The 14349-nt window shown below is 41.0% G+C and overlaps 1 protein-coding gene across 1 annotated transcript in view; it reads left to right on the top strand.

Annotated features, from left to right (window-relative positions):
- ephx2 (epoxide hydrolase 2, cytoplasmic) overlaps positions 1 to 14349 on the top strand; it is a 33580-nt gene that overhangs the window by 13449 nt on the left and 5782 nt on the right. Inside the window, exons 2-13 of the mRNA XM_030072470.1 lie at positions 2782 to 3050; positions 5389 to 5467; positions 5813 to 5972; positions 6983 to 7173; positions 8501 to 8623; positions 10105 to 10176; positions 10595 to 10690; positions 11927 to 12005; positions 12671 to 12705; positions 13154 to 13180; positions 13514 to 13599; positions 13877 to 13988. Coding sequence (XP_029928330.1) covers positions 2947 to 3050; positions 5389 to 5467; positions 5813 to 5972; positions 6983 to 7173; positions 8501 to 8623; positions 10105 to 10176; positions 10595 to 10690; positions 11927 to 12005; positions 12671 to 12705; positions 13154 to 13180; positions 13514 to 13599; positions 13877 to 13988 — 1164 coding nt within the window. The 5' untranslated portion in view covers positions 2782 to 2946. The remainder of the gene's footprint in view (positions 1 to 2781; positions 3051 to 5388; positions 5468 to 5812; positions 5973 to 6982; positions 7174 to 8500; positions 8624 to 10104; positions 10177 to 10594; positions 10691 to 11926; positions 12006 to 12670; positions 12706 to 13153; positions 13181 to 13513; positions 13600 to 13876; positions 13989 to 14349) is intronic.

Genomic DNA, 14349 nt, shown 5'->3' with positions numbered 1-14349 from the left:
TTAAAGTCAGACATACTGAAGGAAGTGTTGCAATCAGCAGATTAAAGAGCTGAATTTAATGTCAAGTGTGTCTGTCTGCTGCACTCCGACCATCTCAGTCAGACTACGTGCTAAGTGCACATAATTGTCTCTGGGTAAAGAGAAAATTGGCTATTTTTTTTTTTTTTTTTTTTAAGTTAGAACCTTTATATTAACAAACATGAAAATCTGAATACTGCACCAAATGAGAGACTGAACGCTGAAAGTGCATTTGTGTGAGTGACATATTTTGTTTGTTCTAATTTCTCACTGCGAGCACCTTCAAGTTAATTCCAAGAGCAGGATCAGTCCAGTTTGAGTCCAGACCAGGTTCAAAGAGGGTCAAACTGAGTCCTATCTAAGACCAAAATAGGAAATACACAGCGTCCATTTCTTTAAAAAAAAAAAAAAAAATTAAAACAATGAAGTAGGCTATGATCACATAGGACGCACTTAATAATAATAAATTTAATAAATTTCCTGGTTCAATTAGAATTGGTATTTAAACAGTCCTCCTCATCATGCTGTTCACATTTTGACATCATCAGACCAAGACGACACCTAACAATTGATCAGCAGCACCTCGCCATTGCGAGGCTTCAAACAGGATGTTCTCAGACGGAAGTGGCCACTGAGCTTAGAGTGTCACAGAGTGTCATCAGCAGGTTGCAACAGAGATACAGAGAGACTGGAAGAGTCACAGAAAGGCATAGAAGTGGATGTCCTTTGGCCACATCCCACACTGATGACCGCTTCATTGTGAACAGTGCCCTGCAGAACCGGATGATGAATGCCACTCAACTCCAGGCACGTTTAAGGGAGGTGAGAGGCACCCAAGTGTCATGTCAGACCATTCGAAACCGTTTACATCAGCATGGTCTGCGTGCTAGACGACCTGCAAGGGTACCTGACCACACCACCAGGCACAGGTGTCATCGTCTTGCATGGGCCAGGCAGCATTTACGCTGGACGAGGGACCAGTGGGCCTCAGTGCTGTTCTCTGATGAAAGCCGATTCATGCTGAGCAGAAATGATGGCCGCCAACGATGTTGGAGACGTCAAGGAGAGCCCTATGCGTCAGCCACTGTTGTCACCAGACGAGCCTTTGGTGGTGGTGGTGTTACTGTGTGGGCAGGTGTGTCTGGTCAGTACAGAACTGCTCTACACTTTGTGACAAGCCCATACTACCTGAATAACATCATTAATCCAGTCACTGTGCCCCTGCATGAACAACACAGGCCTAATTTCATCTTCATGGACGACAATGCTCCAGCTCATCGAGGTCGTATCATTAGGGAACGGCTGCTGGAGACTGGGGTACCTCAAATGGAGTGGCCTGCACTTTCTCCAGACCTGAATCCCATAGAAAACCTATGGGATCAGCTGAGTCGCCGTGTAGAGGCTCGGAGCTCTGTACCCCAGAACCTCAATGTCCTGAGGGCCGCCCTTCAAGAAGAGTGGGATGCCATGCCTCAGCAGACAATAACTCGACTTGTGAACAGCATGAGACGTCGTTGTCAAGCTGTAATTGATGCTCAAGGGCACATGACAAGTTATTGACACTGACATTTTTTGTTGTGGTATACCCACCACTGTTGTTGGCTTTTTTTTCAAGAAATTGTTTGAGATGAGGAAATCACCAGTGCATGCTTCTACTTAAATGCCCTACTTTCATGATATAATATCACTGTAGCGTGAACTTTTTACATTTTCCGTAAATTTCACCCGTAAGCCAAATATCCCTAACTTTTTGTGAGTAGTGTATGTTATATGTGCAGTACAGTGGTCTAACCCAGCCTATTGTAAATACATGAGCACTGCAACCACTAACTTTTCATACTGAAATTCAAAGTTTGTATGGTGTATTATGTTATTGGAAATACTATGTGGTTGTTGTCAGCCATAGTGTGTAACTTGCTAAACTTTGTGTTGCACAGCAGCCACAATGACTGTCATGCCTCCCCATCTGACCGCTCCCAGCTGCACTTTGTATTCAAGAGAGGAATTGAGGAACAAGTCTGCAGCATCCATCTGCAAAAACAGAAATCTCTGAAGCTAGTTGAGTGACTGTTGAATCATAATCAATACTGATGAGCAACCGGTCAACCGTCACAGATGTATTATTTATTTTGTGCCACACCATAGTAAAAAAAAAACAAAAAAAACTGACAAACTGTCCCTTTAAGGCTGATGACTGTCCACTTTCTAATTCCTAAATGGCCCGACCAGATTTAGGACACCAGTTGTCATGGCAACATGTTTTGTTTGGCCACTCCATGCTGATATTCAAGATACCAGCTGCCTGAAAGTAAACGTTCAACAGTCACTTTTAGCTGTTTCTTGCAGTGTGTGTAAGCCTGACCTCACCTCACTCTCTCTCTCTCTCTCTCTCTCTCTCTCTCTCTCTCTCTCTCTAGTATGAATTGTCTGCCACACCTACTTGACCTTTCCCTTACTGTGTGTATGCTGGTTTTATTTATTTAACCTTTATGCCACCAACAGAAGCCTAATAATGACAATGCACTTGAAACAGCACTTGGTGACAGAGAATAGCATATCATATAAAATCAAATAAACAAAAATAAAACAGGAAATAACTCATTCAAATAAAACAAACTAAAAACGAAATGTTGGTATATGTGTGTGTGTGTGTGTGCATATTGAACACATTTACTTTTTTCACATTTGCAAAACCATTTTTTGAAATTGACAGAAGGTGTGAATTTCAAACTTAGGCCACTTTGTTTTCACGTTTTACAACAGGGAGGGAGGCGCTGTGAGCGGTGTCACTGGCGCAGAGGGCAAAGTTTCCTGCAGACGCACCGGCGGCGGACAGCGGCACGCTTCAGCCGCACCAACACCGGGACCTGAAGAGAGAGAGAAAAACAGAAAGAAATCACATAACCCTTTGAGTCGGGAGGCGAAGAGATGGCGGAGAAGAAGGCAGTGCTGTTCAACTTGTGGGGAGTCGCTGTCACCCCGCGACCCGCTGCTGTTTTCAGCAACTTCGAGGAGCTGCACAAACTCCCACGGTAAGGAGCCCGCGGTTACGTAACACGTCTGCACTGTAAAAAATGACGCAAAATGCGGTAAACAGAACACAAAATGATTGAGTCTCATTGCACGGCACCGGTGGTCATTTTACCCTCTTATACAAGAAAAATGGCAATACCGCATGCTGGAGGAAGTAGCCAAGTGCAATATGAGAAATGATGTGATGCATCATGCAGCATGCTTGGGTTTGTGTATGAATTTGATGCTAAGTTATCACTCAATTAAGCAATATTCCTTTTTTTGAGCCACTTTTAATCAGATTTTACAGTACAACCTCAGTGTCATCATCTTTTATGGTCATACTTTTTTTTAATTAAGCATGTCATATTTTATTGTGTCATTTGCCATTTTTTGAGTTCTCACACTGCATGTGTATTTGCATGCTTTCATTTTTTATATATATATTTTTTCACCTTTTCACCTTTTCCTTCATTTTGTCTTAGTTAGTGTCTCCTGTCATTTTGCCCACCCTCTTTATGTACTCAGATTCATTTGAATTTCATATTATAGCTGTTAAAAATAGTTAAATGTTTCAATATGTTACAGAATTTACATGGACAATGCGTGGCGATACAGTTACATGTATAAAAATGTGTGTCACAAGCACAAATACAAACAGATGCAAAACAAAACTTGCCAAAGAGTGTCATTTTTTGCAGCGTGCCAAAAGCCTGGGCTAATTAGTGCCACAGTGGAGCAGCAGATGGAGCTGAAGTGGTGTCCTCCCGAAAACTACAACACTGTGACAAGGACTGTCGTTAGCATGAAAAATAAGTGGGTGTTTGCATGCGGCTGCAGCCCACCTGCTGCTGTGGCTCCAACATCAGCAGGGAACAACACTGGGACAACACTGCACGTGGGCTGTTTTCAGAACTGACGACTTTAAAAACAAAGTAGCACAGAGAATATGACATAAACTGCCATGACATAAACATTAATGTGAGTAAAAAATATTTTGAGTGGCCCAAAAATATGAGCCTCAAATAAGTCTGAAAATATATACACAGGTTGGGGGGAAAATGACAACAGTGGAACAAACTGAGACAAGAGAATCAAATCAAAAAGTTCAAAGCGTGTGAGTATGTCAGCAGTGTGAAAACATAGAGATGTGAATGTGAATTAATTACTTTGATGAGATTCATATGGAAACAATCAGCCTGACCATCAAGATATGCAAAAAAAGGATCAATGAGATTGTTCAGGGGTACCGCCAGGGATTTTGGGCCCATGAAAAGAAATCTTATTGGGCCCTTGTATAGCCGGCCAATAGGCAAACCTTTTTATTTCAGGCCTTTCGAGGGCCCGCTCCCCCATTGTGGCCCTGGGTAATCAGTCCCGCTTTTCCCCCCACTATGACGCCCCTGAGATTGTTGATTATACTGTGGAATCTAATTAAAATGCATGGTAACCCTATGGCTTTGGGGAAAAAATTGTATTGTATTAATTTGTAAGATTTCTCCCAGAAAGCAAAATTGGGACTCTATGGATCCCGAGCTTTTTCCATGGCCCTTGATGGTTAAAGATCTGTGTCGCCTACATTCTTAAGGTCAAGATGTTATCCCAGCTTTAAGCGTCAGTTAGGGAAGAGATTGGGCTCTCAGTGCAGTGTTTCAGTTTGGGTGAAACTGTTTTCAACTAGTGCTTTTTTGTATTTTCACGGTTTACTGGAATAAAATTCGGCAAACACTTTGACAAGAAACTACCCAGTTTTCTTGCGAACTATTTTCATCATCATAGTCAAGTGGCTTGCTGGTTTTTCAGCCACAGAAAACTTTACAAAGTCCCTTTTGAGAGCGGAAAACTCACCACATGGGCTCGTTCCATCACTCTTGAATGCATCCACCATTTTACTGGGAGAGAAAAGAAAAGACTCGCTTCCTGCATGGCTGACTGGCTGCTGCTACGCAATAATAATAGTTACCTCACCTAATGTTGCCTTCACTTGCACTCGGACTAGACACATTCAGTGAATCTTGATCTTGTTCAACTACCTGTCACATCTGGGTGGCCAATGAGCTTTCAGGGGTGGCTGTGGTCCAACCTTGGCCACCCCTTGGCATCACCATTGTAGTAGATATACAGCTCACTCAGATTAGACAAACAATAAGCCCAAATCACAGGCCCAGTGGTGACAGACAGTTGGGCCCACTCAGAAATGACTGATATTTGTGATGTGTGTATTAATGTAATGTAATGTATTCACTTCTTACTGAATCACTGTAGTTGTTTTTTATTGCAAATTTATTGTAATTGGTTGCATCAGTTTTCACGTTAGTCTGTTTTCAGTGGTTTGAGATGACTCTGTGCTGTTTGCAGGGGTTTCCTGTCCGGCGTGGCGTCCCAGTCGAGCGGCGCCATGAGCAGAGCGGAGCGAGGCCAGGCCACGCTCTCCCAGGTGAGGAGACACTCCGCCCGCTTCCAAAGTCATCTGCTACTGCCGTGATCTACGGTTTTATTGCTCTTTTGTCCTCCGCACCCGCTGTCACAGGTGGCTATCGAATCTGGGCCTGGAGATGAATTGACTTCTTTGCATATAAATTTCTCGAGCGCTGTTTTAGATGATTGCGGGGGAAAGTTTGCAGAGTCATCAGGGAGCGATTCCAGACATTTTTTAGCGCTTAATAGCAGAAGACCCAACCTTCACGCCTCAATTGGCGTCAGTCGTGGAATGATTTAGTACAGCTGCATACTTTTCTCTCTCTCTCTCTGTGTGTGTGTGTGTGTGAGTGTGTGTGTATAGATGATCCCAGAGTTCGAGGCGGAGTGTGTGAAGGAGGCTCAGGTTCATGGTGTGACTCTGCCACCTGATTGGTCAGTCGGTGGCCTGCTGGAGGAGCTCAGACAGACGGCCAACGTCCAATCAGCTATCCTGAACACTGCTGCCACACTGCGCCGCCATGGTGCATTCACACACACACACACACACACCTACCTAATCACATGTACATATTTATTCAAATTGCATAGGCTGCCTGTATGCACAAGCTACCACAGAAATGCATGCTTAAACATTCACAGATATGCTGTATGTCCACATGGTTGCTTGCACACACATATTCACATTTGTAGATTTGCACATATGCTCCGAAAAATCCTCTCAACAAGTCATTCAGTCTTAAAATCTTGTTTCTCTTCAAACGAGATCAAAAATCTACCGGAGGGATGAGATCATCCCACTTGTTTCCAAGGCTGACCAACTTGTTTTTCCAGAATTTTCTTGAGTCAAGTGTCATTTTCTTGATCCTAGTGGCTGATCTGTCTTACTCTGACTTGTTTCAACACATTTTGTTCCCAATGAAACTGCATTATCTCATCCTACTGGCAATTTTTTTTTTCTTTACCTTGTTTGGAGAAAAAAAAATTGAAGATTATTAACACTGAATATGATGCCGAGTTACTTGTTAAGATGGAGATTTTTTTGCAGCATACAGACATAAACACTCATAAATGCATAACCACACTCAGACAGATGAACATGCATATACAAAGACATTGTCGTGCATGCTAAAGTGTTAGAATGAAGTGCTGAAGCTAATCATCTACCAAGGACACATGGAGGACTCTCATGTCTACACACTCATCAGTTAAATCATGACTCAGTTTTTTGTTCGTTAAAGGAAATATCCACCTCAAAACATTTGGCTGCTTATAAAGTGCAGATATGCATGATTTATCTTGTATTTTTTGGGTTCATTTTGTCATTTGGCGTATTTTTCTTTCTATTTTTCTTTTCTTTCTAGAAAATACAACAGCAAGACAGGGAATTCTGGGAAATATAGGAAATCACAAACTGATGTAGAAGTTGTGGAAGCAGGTTTAGGGAACTCTGGTTCATCAAAAAATGACAACATTTCTCCTTTAATGAGACTCTAACCACATGTCAACCTCACCTGTTCCCCGTCCCGCCCAGGATTATTGACAGCTGTTCTGGCCAATCAGTGGGTAGATGACACTGCAGCTGGAGACGGCTGGTCCCGCCTCATCTCTCAGCTTGGTGGCCATTTTGACCTGGTCCTCCAGTCCTGCCGCTGTGGTCACAGGGTCCCCGAGGCCGCCATGTTCACCTCCGCCCTGCAGCGCCTGGGAGTTGCACCACAACAAGTACAACACACACACACACACTTGGGCGTATATACACATGTGCATGTAAATTCAGCTATAAATTTTACTTGGAGCCACACACACACACACACACACTGAAGGTGACCTTACCCACCATCTGCTTTTCTCAGCACGGTTTCACCATAGTAATATGATTATCAGTGTTAATGATCCCATGTAATGCTGTTATCACTTTCATTATGTTACATGATCAAGAATCAGGCAGATATCTGTGAAGCAGCTAAAACAGTTGATAACTGTTTTATCTAATATTATTTGAGCTTGTTAAAGGGTTAAATCACACTGTACACAACTACAACATGAGGAATTAGATTGTCTTGTAACCCAAAAAATGTATCTAGATGTAAATATATAGATAGATGGATAGAGATAGATATAGATACGTATAGATATTATGACTACAAGCTTCTCCTGTGTTGCTTAGGTGTTTCATGAATTGGAAATTACACCAAATTGTGCAAAATGTGTTATTTTGTAGTTTACTTTCCTCAAGACATGCAGAGATTATTTACATCAAGAAGTAGTTCATCATTGGATTAAATCAAATGGATCAGTTGGATCAGTGGATTTAAAGTACAGAGTATCATCTTTTTGTTAAAGATGTACTTTTTATCCTTTCAATGCTACTATAATTTGTTTGGATTTTCAGTTACTCAGTCACTTTGCAGAGAGTAGCTCTCATTTTTCCAGTGGCAGGCATGAAACATGATGTCATCAGCCTCTCAGGCCAGTGATGTGCTGTATAATGGCTCGTATTGTTCGCTGCTTGACCACTGGCCGAGCCCTCATTGAAATGAAGCCCTTTCATAAGGAAGTGGGCACATGTCATATTAAAATTTTTATCCTTGTGGATTTGTATCTTTGTGACTGTGAATAGAGAGACAGGGATCTGAGGAAATGAAAACGAGGACATAGCCATTTTAAGTTGGGAAGAATTAATATCCGGTCTTTTTCCATTCATCTCCATTTACCAGTTACAAAGAGAGGGGCTGACCAGAAACACTTTATTTACCAAGCACAAATGGTAAAGGTGCCAATGCAGCTCAGAAACTTTACACTCATTTTACTGCATATGATCACAAACAGGGCAAACACACCTCCTTTCATAAACTATTTACACAGCCGTCAATAGTTTTCAGTAAATTCTAGATTAGAAAGCATATCATGAATCTAATCAAGTGTTTTTTTTTTTTTGTTTGTTTGTTTTTTTAATCAAATGGGGAAACAGCCTAACAGATTGATTCTGTCTTCTCCATGGGCTGTTAGTCTCTGTGATTGGTTCGCTGACCTGTCACTCTTGTTTCAGGCTGTGTGGTTGGACGTGGACGAGGACGGAGTGAAGGCGGCTGAAGGAGCCGGGATGAAGTCCATCTTGGTGAAAGATCTGGACGGCGCTCTCAACAAACTGGCCGACTTTACCGGAGTTCAGGTGTGGAAGAAAATGGAATTATATTTTATGCATCAGACAAATCATGCATGACACATAATTTGTGTTGTTTTTTTTACACTTTTCTTAAAATGAAGCTCAGTCTGAACATTCTGCAAAAGTAGAAGTATTACTTTGCTGACATTTTACTAAAGTAACAGTCAAATTCCTCCTGTAAAAAGCTGCTGAAATAAAAGAAATAAAAGTAAACAGCTCATGCAAAGTTCAGTCAGAGTAAATGTTACCTGAGTTTGTTTTTTAAGAGAACATATGATGTTTTCCTTACACTATAAAAAGGACATGAGGATAGAGGGAAAAAATAAATAAAATGCACAAGCAGTCAACCAAAGTCTGCCGACTGACTTCACTGTGAATGGCTCCATATTTTATTGTCTTAAATAAAGGATTAAGGGAGCGACAAAGTCTGTGAAGGACCCTAATGTTCTGTAACCTTCACTAGTGACCTTTTCCGAACCTTAACCATTACAAAAAAACGTTTCCTAACCTTAACATTAACCTTTTCTTTGTTGTTAGTATTTTTAGAGGCTAGCAGGTGTGTTGGCTCAGGAAATTGTCCTATGGTGTCGTACTAGAGTCGCTCCTGTGGGTCGTATGTGTGTGAGGACTTGTTGGATTACATTTCAGAAATAAATATATCCCATGACAAAAATAGGTAACAATACTTATCGTGGGACATAAACATGAATAATTGTACATGGAGTGTTTTTTTTGTTTATTATGCTGTCATATAGAATAGATTTGCAATCAAAACATAGATTTGAGAGCAAAACTATTGACAGGACAAAAAATGTTTTATTGCAAGTAAAATACATAAATACGATTCAAAAACTTTGGTTTCTCAATCCAAAAGTTTTGTTTTGTTGCTACTCTGAAAGATGTAAGACACGTCTCTATTGGCCAGTCTCCATTGGTGCAACAGTTTGGCGACATCATGTTGTGTTACTGCCACCTACTGGATAGGAGTGTGGATCAGAACAGCTACTGTAGCCCACTGTTAAACCAAAGTTTTTGATTTGCAAACAAAACCTTTGGATTTTCTTACAAAACTTTTTTAATCACAAATTTACTTTACTAACAATAAAACATTTTTCAATTGCAGAGTCGATAGTTTTGTTCTCAAATCTTTTTTTTTTTTTTATTGCAGACTTATTCTGTTTGATTGCATAATAAAGACACACAAAAAAAAACACTCCATAATTCTGCTGTACATAAACAAGCTATTCAATTACAGTGAATAGAGAGAGAAAGTTATTTGTTGCCTGCACTTAGACAGAGTGTGAGTCATTGTCAGACTTTCCGTTGTACACACAGCACAGTTTGAATGTAACGCTTGAGCTGCAGGAGAAACAGAAAAGAATGTCCTGCAACATCGCTTCATGCAAATCAGGTCACACAGGTTCAGCTGTCCATTGTGTGTGTGTGTGTGTGTGTGTGTGTGTGTGTGTGTGTGTGTGTGTGTGCAGGCTGTAACAGCAGAGAGCTTCCCACCATCCTGCAGCCCTGGAGAAGTGTCACATGGATATGTCAACATCAAGGTAAATAGATTTGTTTTGGTACTCCATTAGAGACTATTGGTGACAATTTCACTGCACTTGCTGATTCTCCACATAATAACCATTTTTACTTGATTTTAGTAGCTGATAGAAGATGATTTTACTTAAAAATATCATTACATTTGCATTTTCATGATATGCCAGTAAGCGTATTTTTTCTTAACTCCCCTCCTCTGCCCCTCCTGTCATATAAAACCTACAAGTTCATAACTTTTTAAGTGAAGGCATTTTGTGAGCTCACCACCATGGAACATCCAAAAAAAGGTCTCGGGGCGCAAAGCAATTCTGAACTCCTGAATACTAAGATCCTGTTTAATCCAGAGATCAATGAAAATCTGTCTCTCTCTCTCTCTCACACACTCTCTCCCTCCCTTCCTCCGTCTCTCTCTCTCTCTCCCAGCCTGGTGTGAGGACTCATTATGTTGAAATGGGTTCAGGTCCCCCAGTTCTGTTGTGTCACGGCTTCCCAGAGAGCTGGTATTCCTGGAGGTACCAGGTACACACACACACACACACACATATACACGTAAGGTCAAAGGTCAACATGCCTAGCTACAGACACTATGAATGAGAGCAGTGTACTGCAGTTTCACTCACCTTCAGGTCACTCAGTGTGTATGGATCAGATCCAGTGAAAGATGCAGAGATGCACAACTGGGAGAAAAAGAAACAGCTTTCCATTATACAGCCTGTAGAATGTGCCTGTTTGTTTGTTGGTTTGTTTGTTTGAGCCTATTTACTACCTCACAAATATACCTCACATTACTACTGACAATCTCCCAACGCATACCAGATTGCTTATGTTTGTTTGAAGCTGATTGTCTTGCCCTCTGGGATGCCATCTGTTTCTATTCATTTTAGTATGAAAATGAACTTCCAGGGACATGATGATAGACATCCTCATCCTCCCCAAGGTTATTTTATTGTTGTGGGGCGATTCAGTTTGATGTCTTCAGTGGTCTGAGCATTTTCTGGTGCGTTCACATGCTGGCAGGAAGATCTGATTTCAAAGTGCCAAACAGTGTGACGTTCACGTGCTCATTGGCCGATCCCAAGTCCCACCCCCCAAATGCAAATCAGCCGATTGTGGCTTAGTAAATGTTGCCGTCTCCATAGATGTGGATGAAGTTTCTCCGGGGGTTTTCAGAGATTTATGCTTCTGCCTTTAAACAATAAATAAATAAATAAAACATGAATATTAATAAACAAGCACACCCCTGTTTGGTTGTTTGTTTTGGATTCATAAAATGACCAAACCAAGAGTTAACTCTACAGTTGGAGGCTGTGCGAACTGAAAATGCTGAACCTGACCGGAGCCCTGCTTTCCCGGCAGGGCTCCGGTCAGCAGAAGACGCTGAACATTTTGATATGTAACATGTTGCATGTTTGACTGAAAGGGGAAGAAGTGGTGCTATGACCCTCTAACCCTATAGGTAGATTCAGCAGAAGATGCTGAAAATATCCATATATAACATGTGCATGTTTGTTTAAAACTGCAGGAACAAACACAATGAGTAGCCTATTATTGAATTTGACTTTTTTCCACAGTTGAGCGCATAAACCCTGTCCGATCTAGCAACAGTAACTAAGGGGACAAGGCTTAGGATTGGTCAGGAGGTCAGGGAGTCAAACCCAGAATAAATAACACCAGGCATAATAGTTTTTGTACTTTTGAATCCCGCTTTTCTTGAATATTCCTCGCAGATCTCAGCACATCTTCTCTGTCCTGTAGATCCCAGCTCTGGCAGCCGCAGGGTTTCGGGTTTTGGCTCTGGACATGAAAGGCTATGGAGAGTCAACAGCGCCACCAGGTGTGTGTGTGTGTTCTTCTGTCTCGGTGCTCTGAGTTTGCAGTCCATATTAACTGTATCGCCCTGCAAAAATCTGACTTGCAACTCATATGACAAGTCATTTAATCCCGTATTATCAAGCTTATCTGTGCATATTTTTATTTAATTTGAGTGTTTTACAGGGCTGCATGATGCACAGGCATTGATACAACACCTCGTCTTAGATTTGATTCATGTTTCACTTGCACAGAATAAAATCTTTTTTCTCTTTTATCTACTTTTGAAGTCCACTGTTTGGACTTCCTTACTTTTTACTTTCTGCTTCTCATTTCCTGTACAAAAGCCATTTTTGTGCATGTGCATCGTTGGTCTGAAATGGTTTTAAAACGAGTGTAAGTGATGTAAGTAGGAGTGAAGAAACACACTCTGATTTGAATATGTTTTGAATTTGATTTGAATTTCAAATTTTTTTTTAATGTGAAAATGAGACGGTTGGATTTTCTGCGGAATACACCTCGCCGTACTGGGGACGTTATCATGCAGAAGCAGCCAGTGTGGGGCAGAATGCAGGATTCTCTGTCCCGATCCACACACACAAACAGCGTTAAAGCTTCATTTCATGCTTCCTGTTTTAATGAAAACTGCAAATGATGTTTTATGTCTCTTTTTTTTTTTTGTATTGACAGATATTGCAGAATACTCGCTGGAGCAGATGTGCCAGGTACTGCCTGCACCGACACAGGCTCCACAGGCTCAAGACATTTTGTGAAAAGAGCAGGAACTGAAATGCAGATTATGTTTTGTGGATGCAAATAATGTGGCAATTTGTTTTCTTCCACCATGAAAGGATTATGTGGCAACAGCAAGAATTGAAAATGCTGTTTTGATGTGTTTGTTCAGTGAAAAGGCAAAGGAAACACCTTTAGTGAGATCATGGTTAAATTAATAAAAAAACTTAAGCTGGATATAAAAAGTTCTCTCCCAGAAAAAAGTGCGTCGTCATGAGCTGGAAACTGAACCCGACTCACTGGAGTTGAAGGCGATGATTTCCTCTCCTTTCCACTCCACCTCCACTGAATCCTTTCCTGCTGGGAAAACAAATTTCTCTTGCTGTTTCATGCTCAAAGCATGTTATTTCCTCTGTTAAAATTAATCTGCATCTTTTACAGGATTTAATGACCTTCATGGACAAAATGGTAAGTAAGACTAATGCTCTTTTTCTGCCTTTATCAGAATCAATATGACTTTATGAACCATCTCTTTGACCAGGTGGTTGCTAGGTGATTTCCCGTGGTTGCTAATAATAAGTATGAGTCATAATTAGGGTCCCAATGATTAAAACTTTTTTTTTTTTTTTTTTTTTTAAGAACAATACTAATAAAGTATTGGACTTCATTCTTGTTGGTTAGAAACATAAACATAGGCCTGCAATAAATCAGCCTAAAACAGTTACAGTAACAACTCTCTCTCTCTCTCTCTCTCTCTCTCTCTCTCTCCCTCTCTCTCTCTCTCTCCCTCTCTCTCTCCAGTGTCTGCCTCAGGTCACTCTGGTGGGTCATGACTGGGGCGGCACTGTGGTCTGGACTATGGCTCAATACCACCCTGAGAGAGTCAGGTGGACACATACACACACACACACACTTTCAAACACATGCATACAGTAGGTGCATAATTCTTACTTATGCATTTAGTGTATACTTTCATACATGCACAAATACATACCATACACAACAATACAACAGGTACATGAAAACAATTAGATGCACACAGAAATGTGTGAACACAATCACAAATGTCCAGTTTTCGCAGTTTTTTTTTTTTTTTTTTAAAGCATAATGGTAGCATCACTGAATCTGTTGACAGTGTGTGTGTGTGTGCGTGTGCGTGTGCAGGGCGGTGGCGTCTCTGAACACTCCTCTGTTCCCTGTGGATCCCTCTGTCCCGCCTGCAGAGAAGATGAAGGCTCTTGATATATTTGACTACCAAATCTACTTCCAGAAACCTGTGAGTCTGAGAGCAGCGCTTTAATTAAGAGCAACTTCTTTTTCAGAGAGCACTTTTTTGCCCCCTTGATCTGGTTTTAGGGGCAATTTAGTTCATGTTTAATTCATTAAATCATTATTTTGGATTCATTTATCTATTTATTTATTTATTTTAGGCTATTTATTTATTTATTATTTATGATGTTTGAACAATTTTTGTTGCCCTAGAGGGGGAAAAAAAGCCAAATTTTTACTGATTCTGCAGTGACTTTAACAGAACTGATAAAGACACATAGTGCCTCCTATAGGCCACAAAGAAACAAACAACAACATACACACTGGCTCCTAGAGGCAGAGGCAGTCACATAGGCAGGTTCAAGTTC

This window comes from Myripristis murdjan, chromosome 2 (assembly GCF_902150065.1).
Source record: "Myripristis murdjan chromosome 2, fMyrMur1.1, whole genome shotgun sequence".
NCBI classification, from domain to species: domain Eukaryota; kingdom Metazoa; phylum Chordata; class Actinopteri; order Holocentriformes; family Holocentridae; genus Myripristis; species Myripristis murdjan.
The sequence above is the reverse complement of the archived record's forward strand: the minus strand, read 5'-3'. Positions and strand labels throughout refer to the sequence as shown.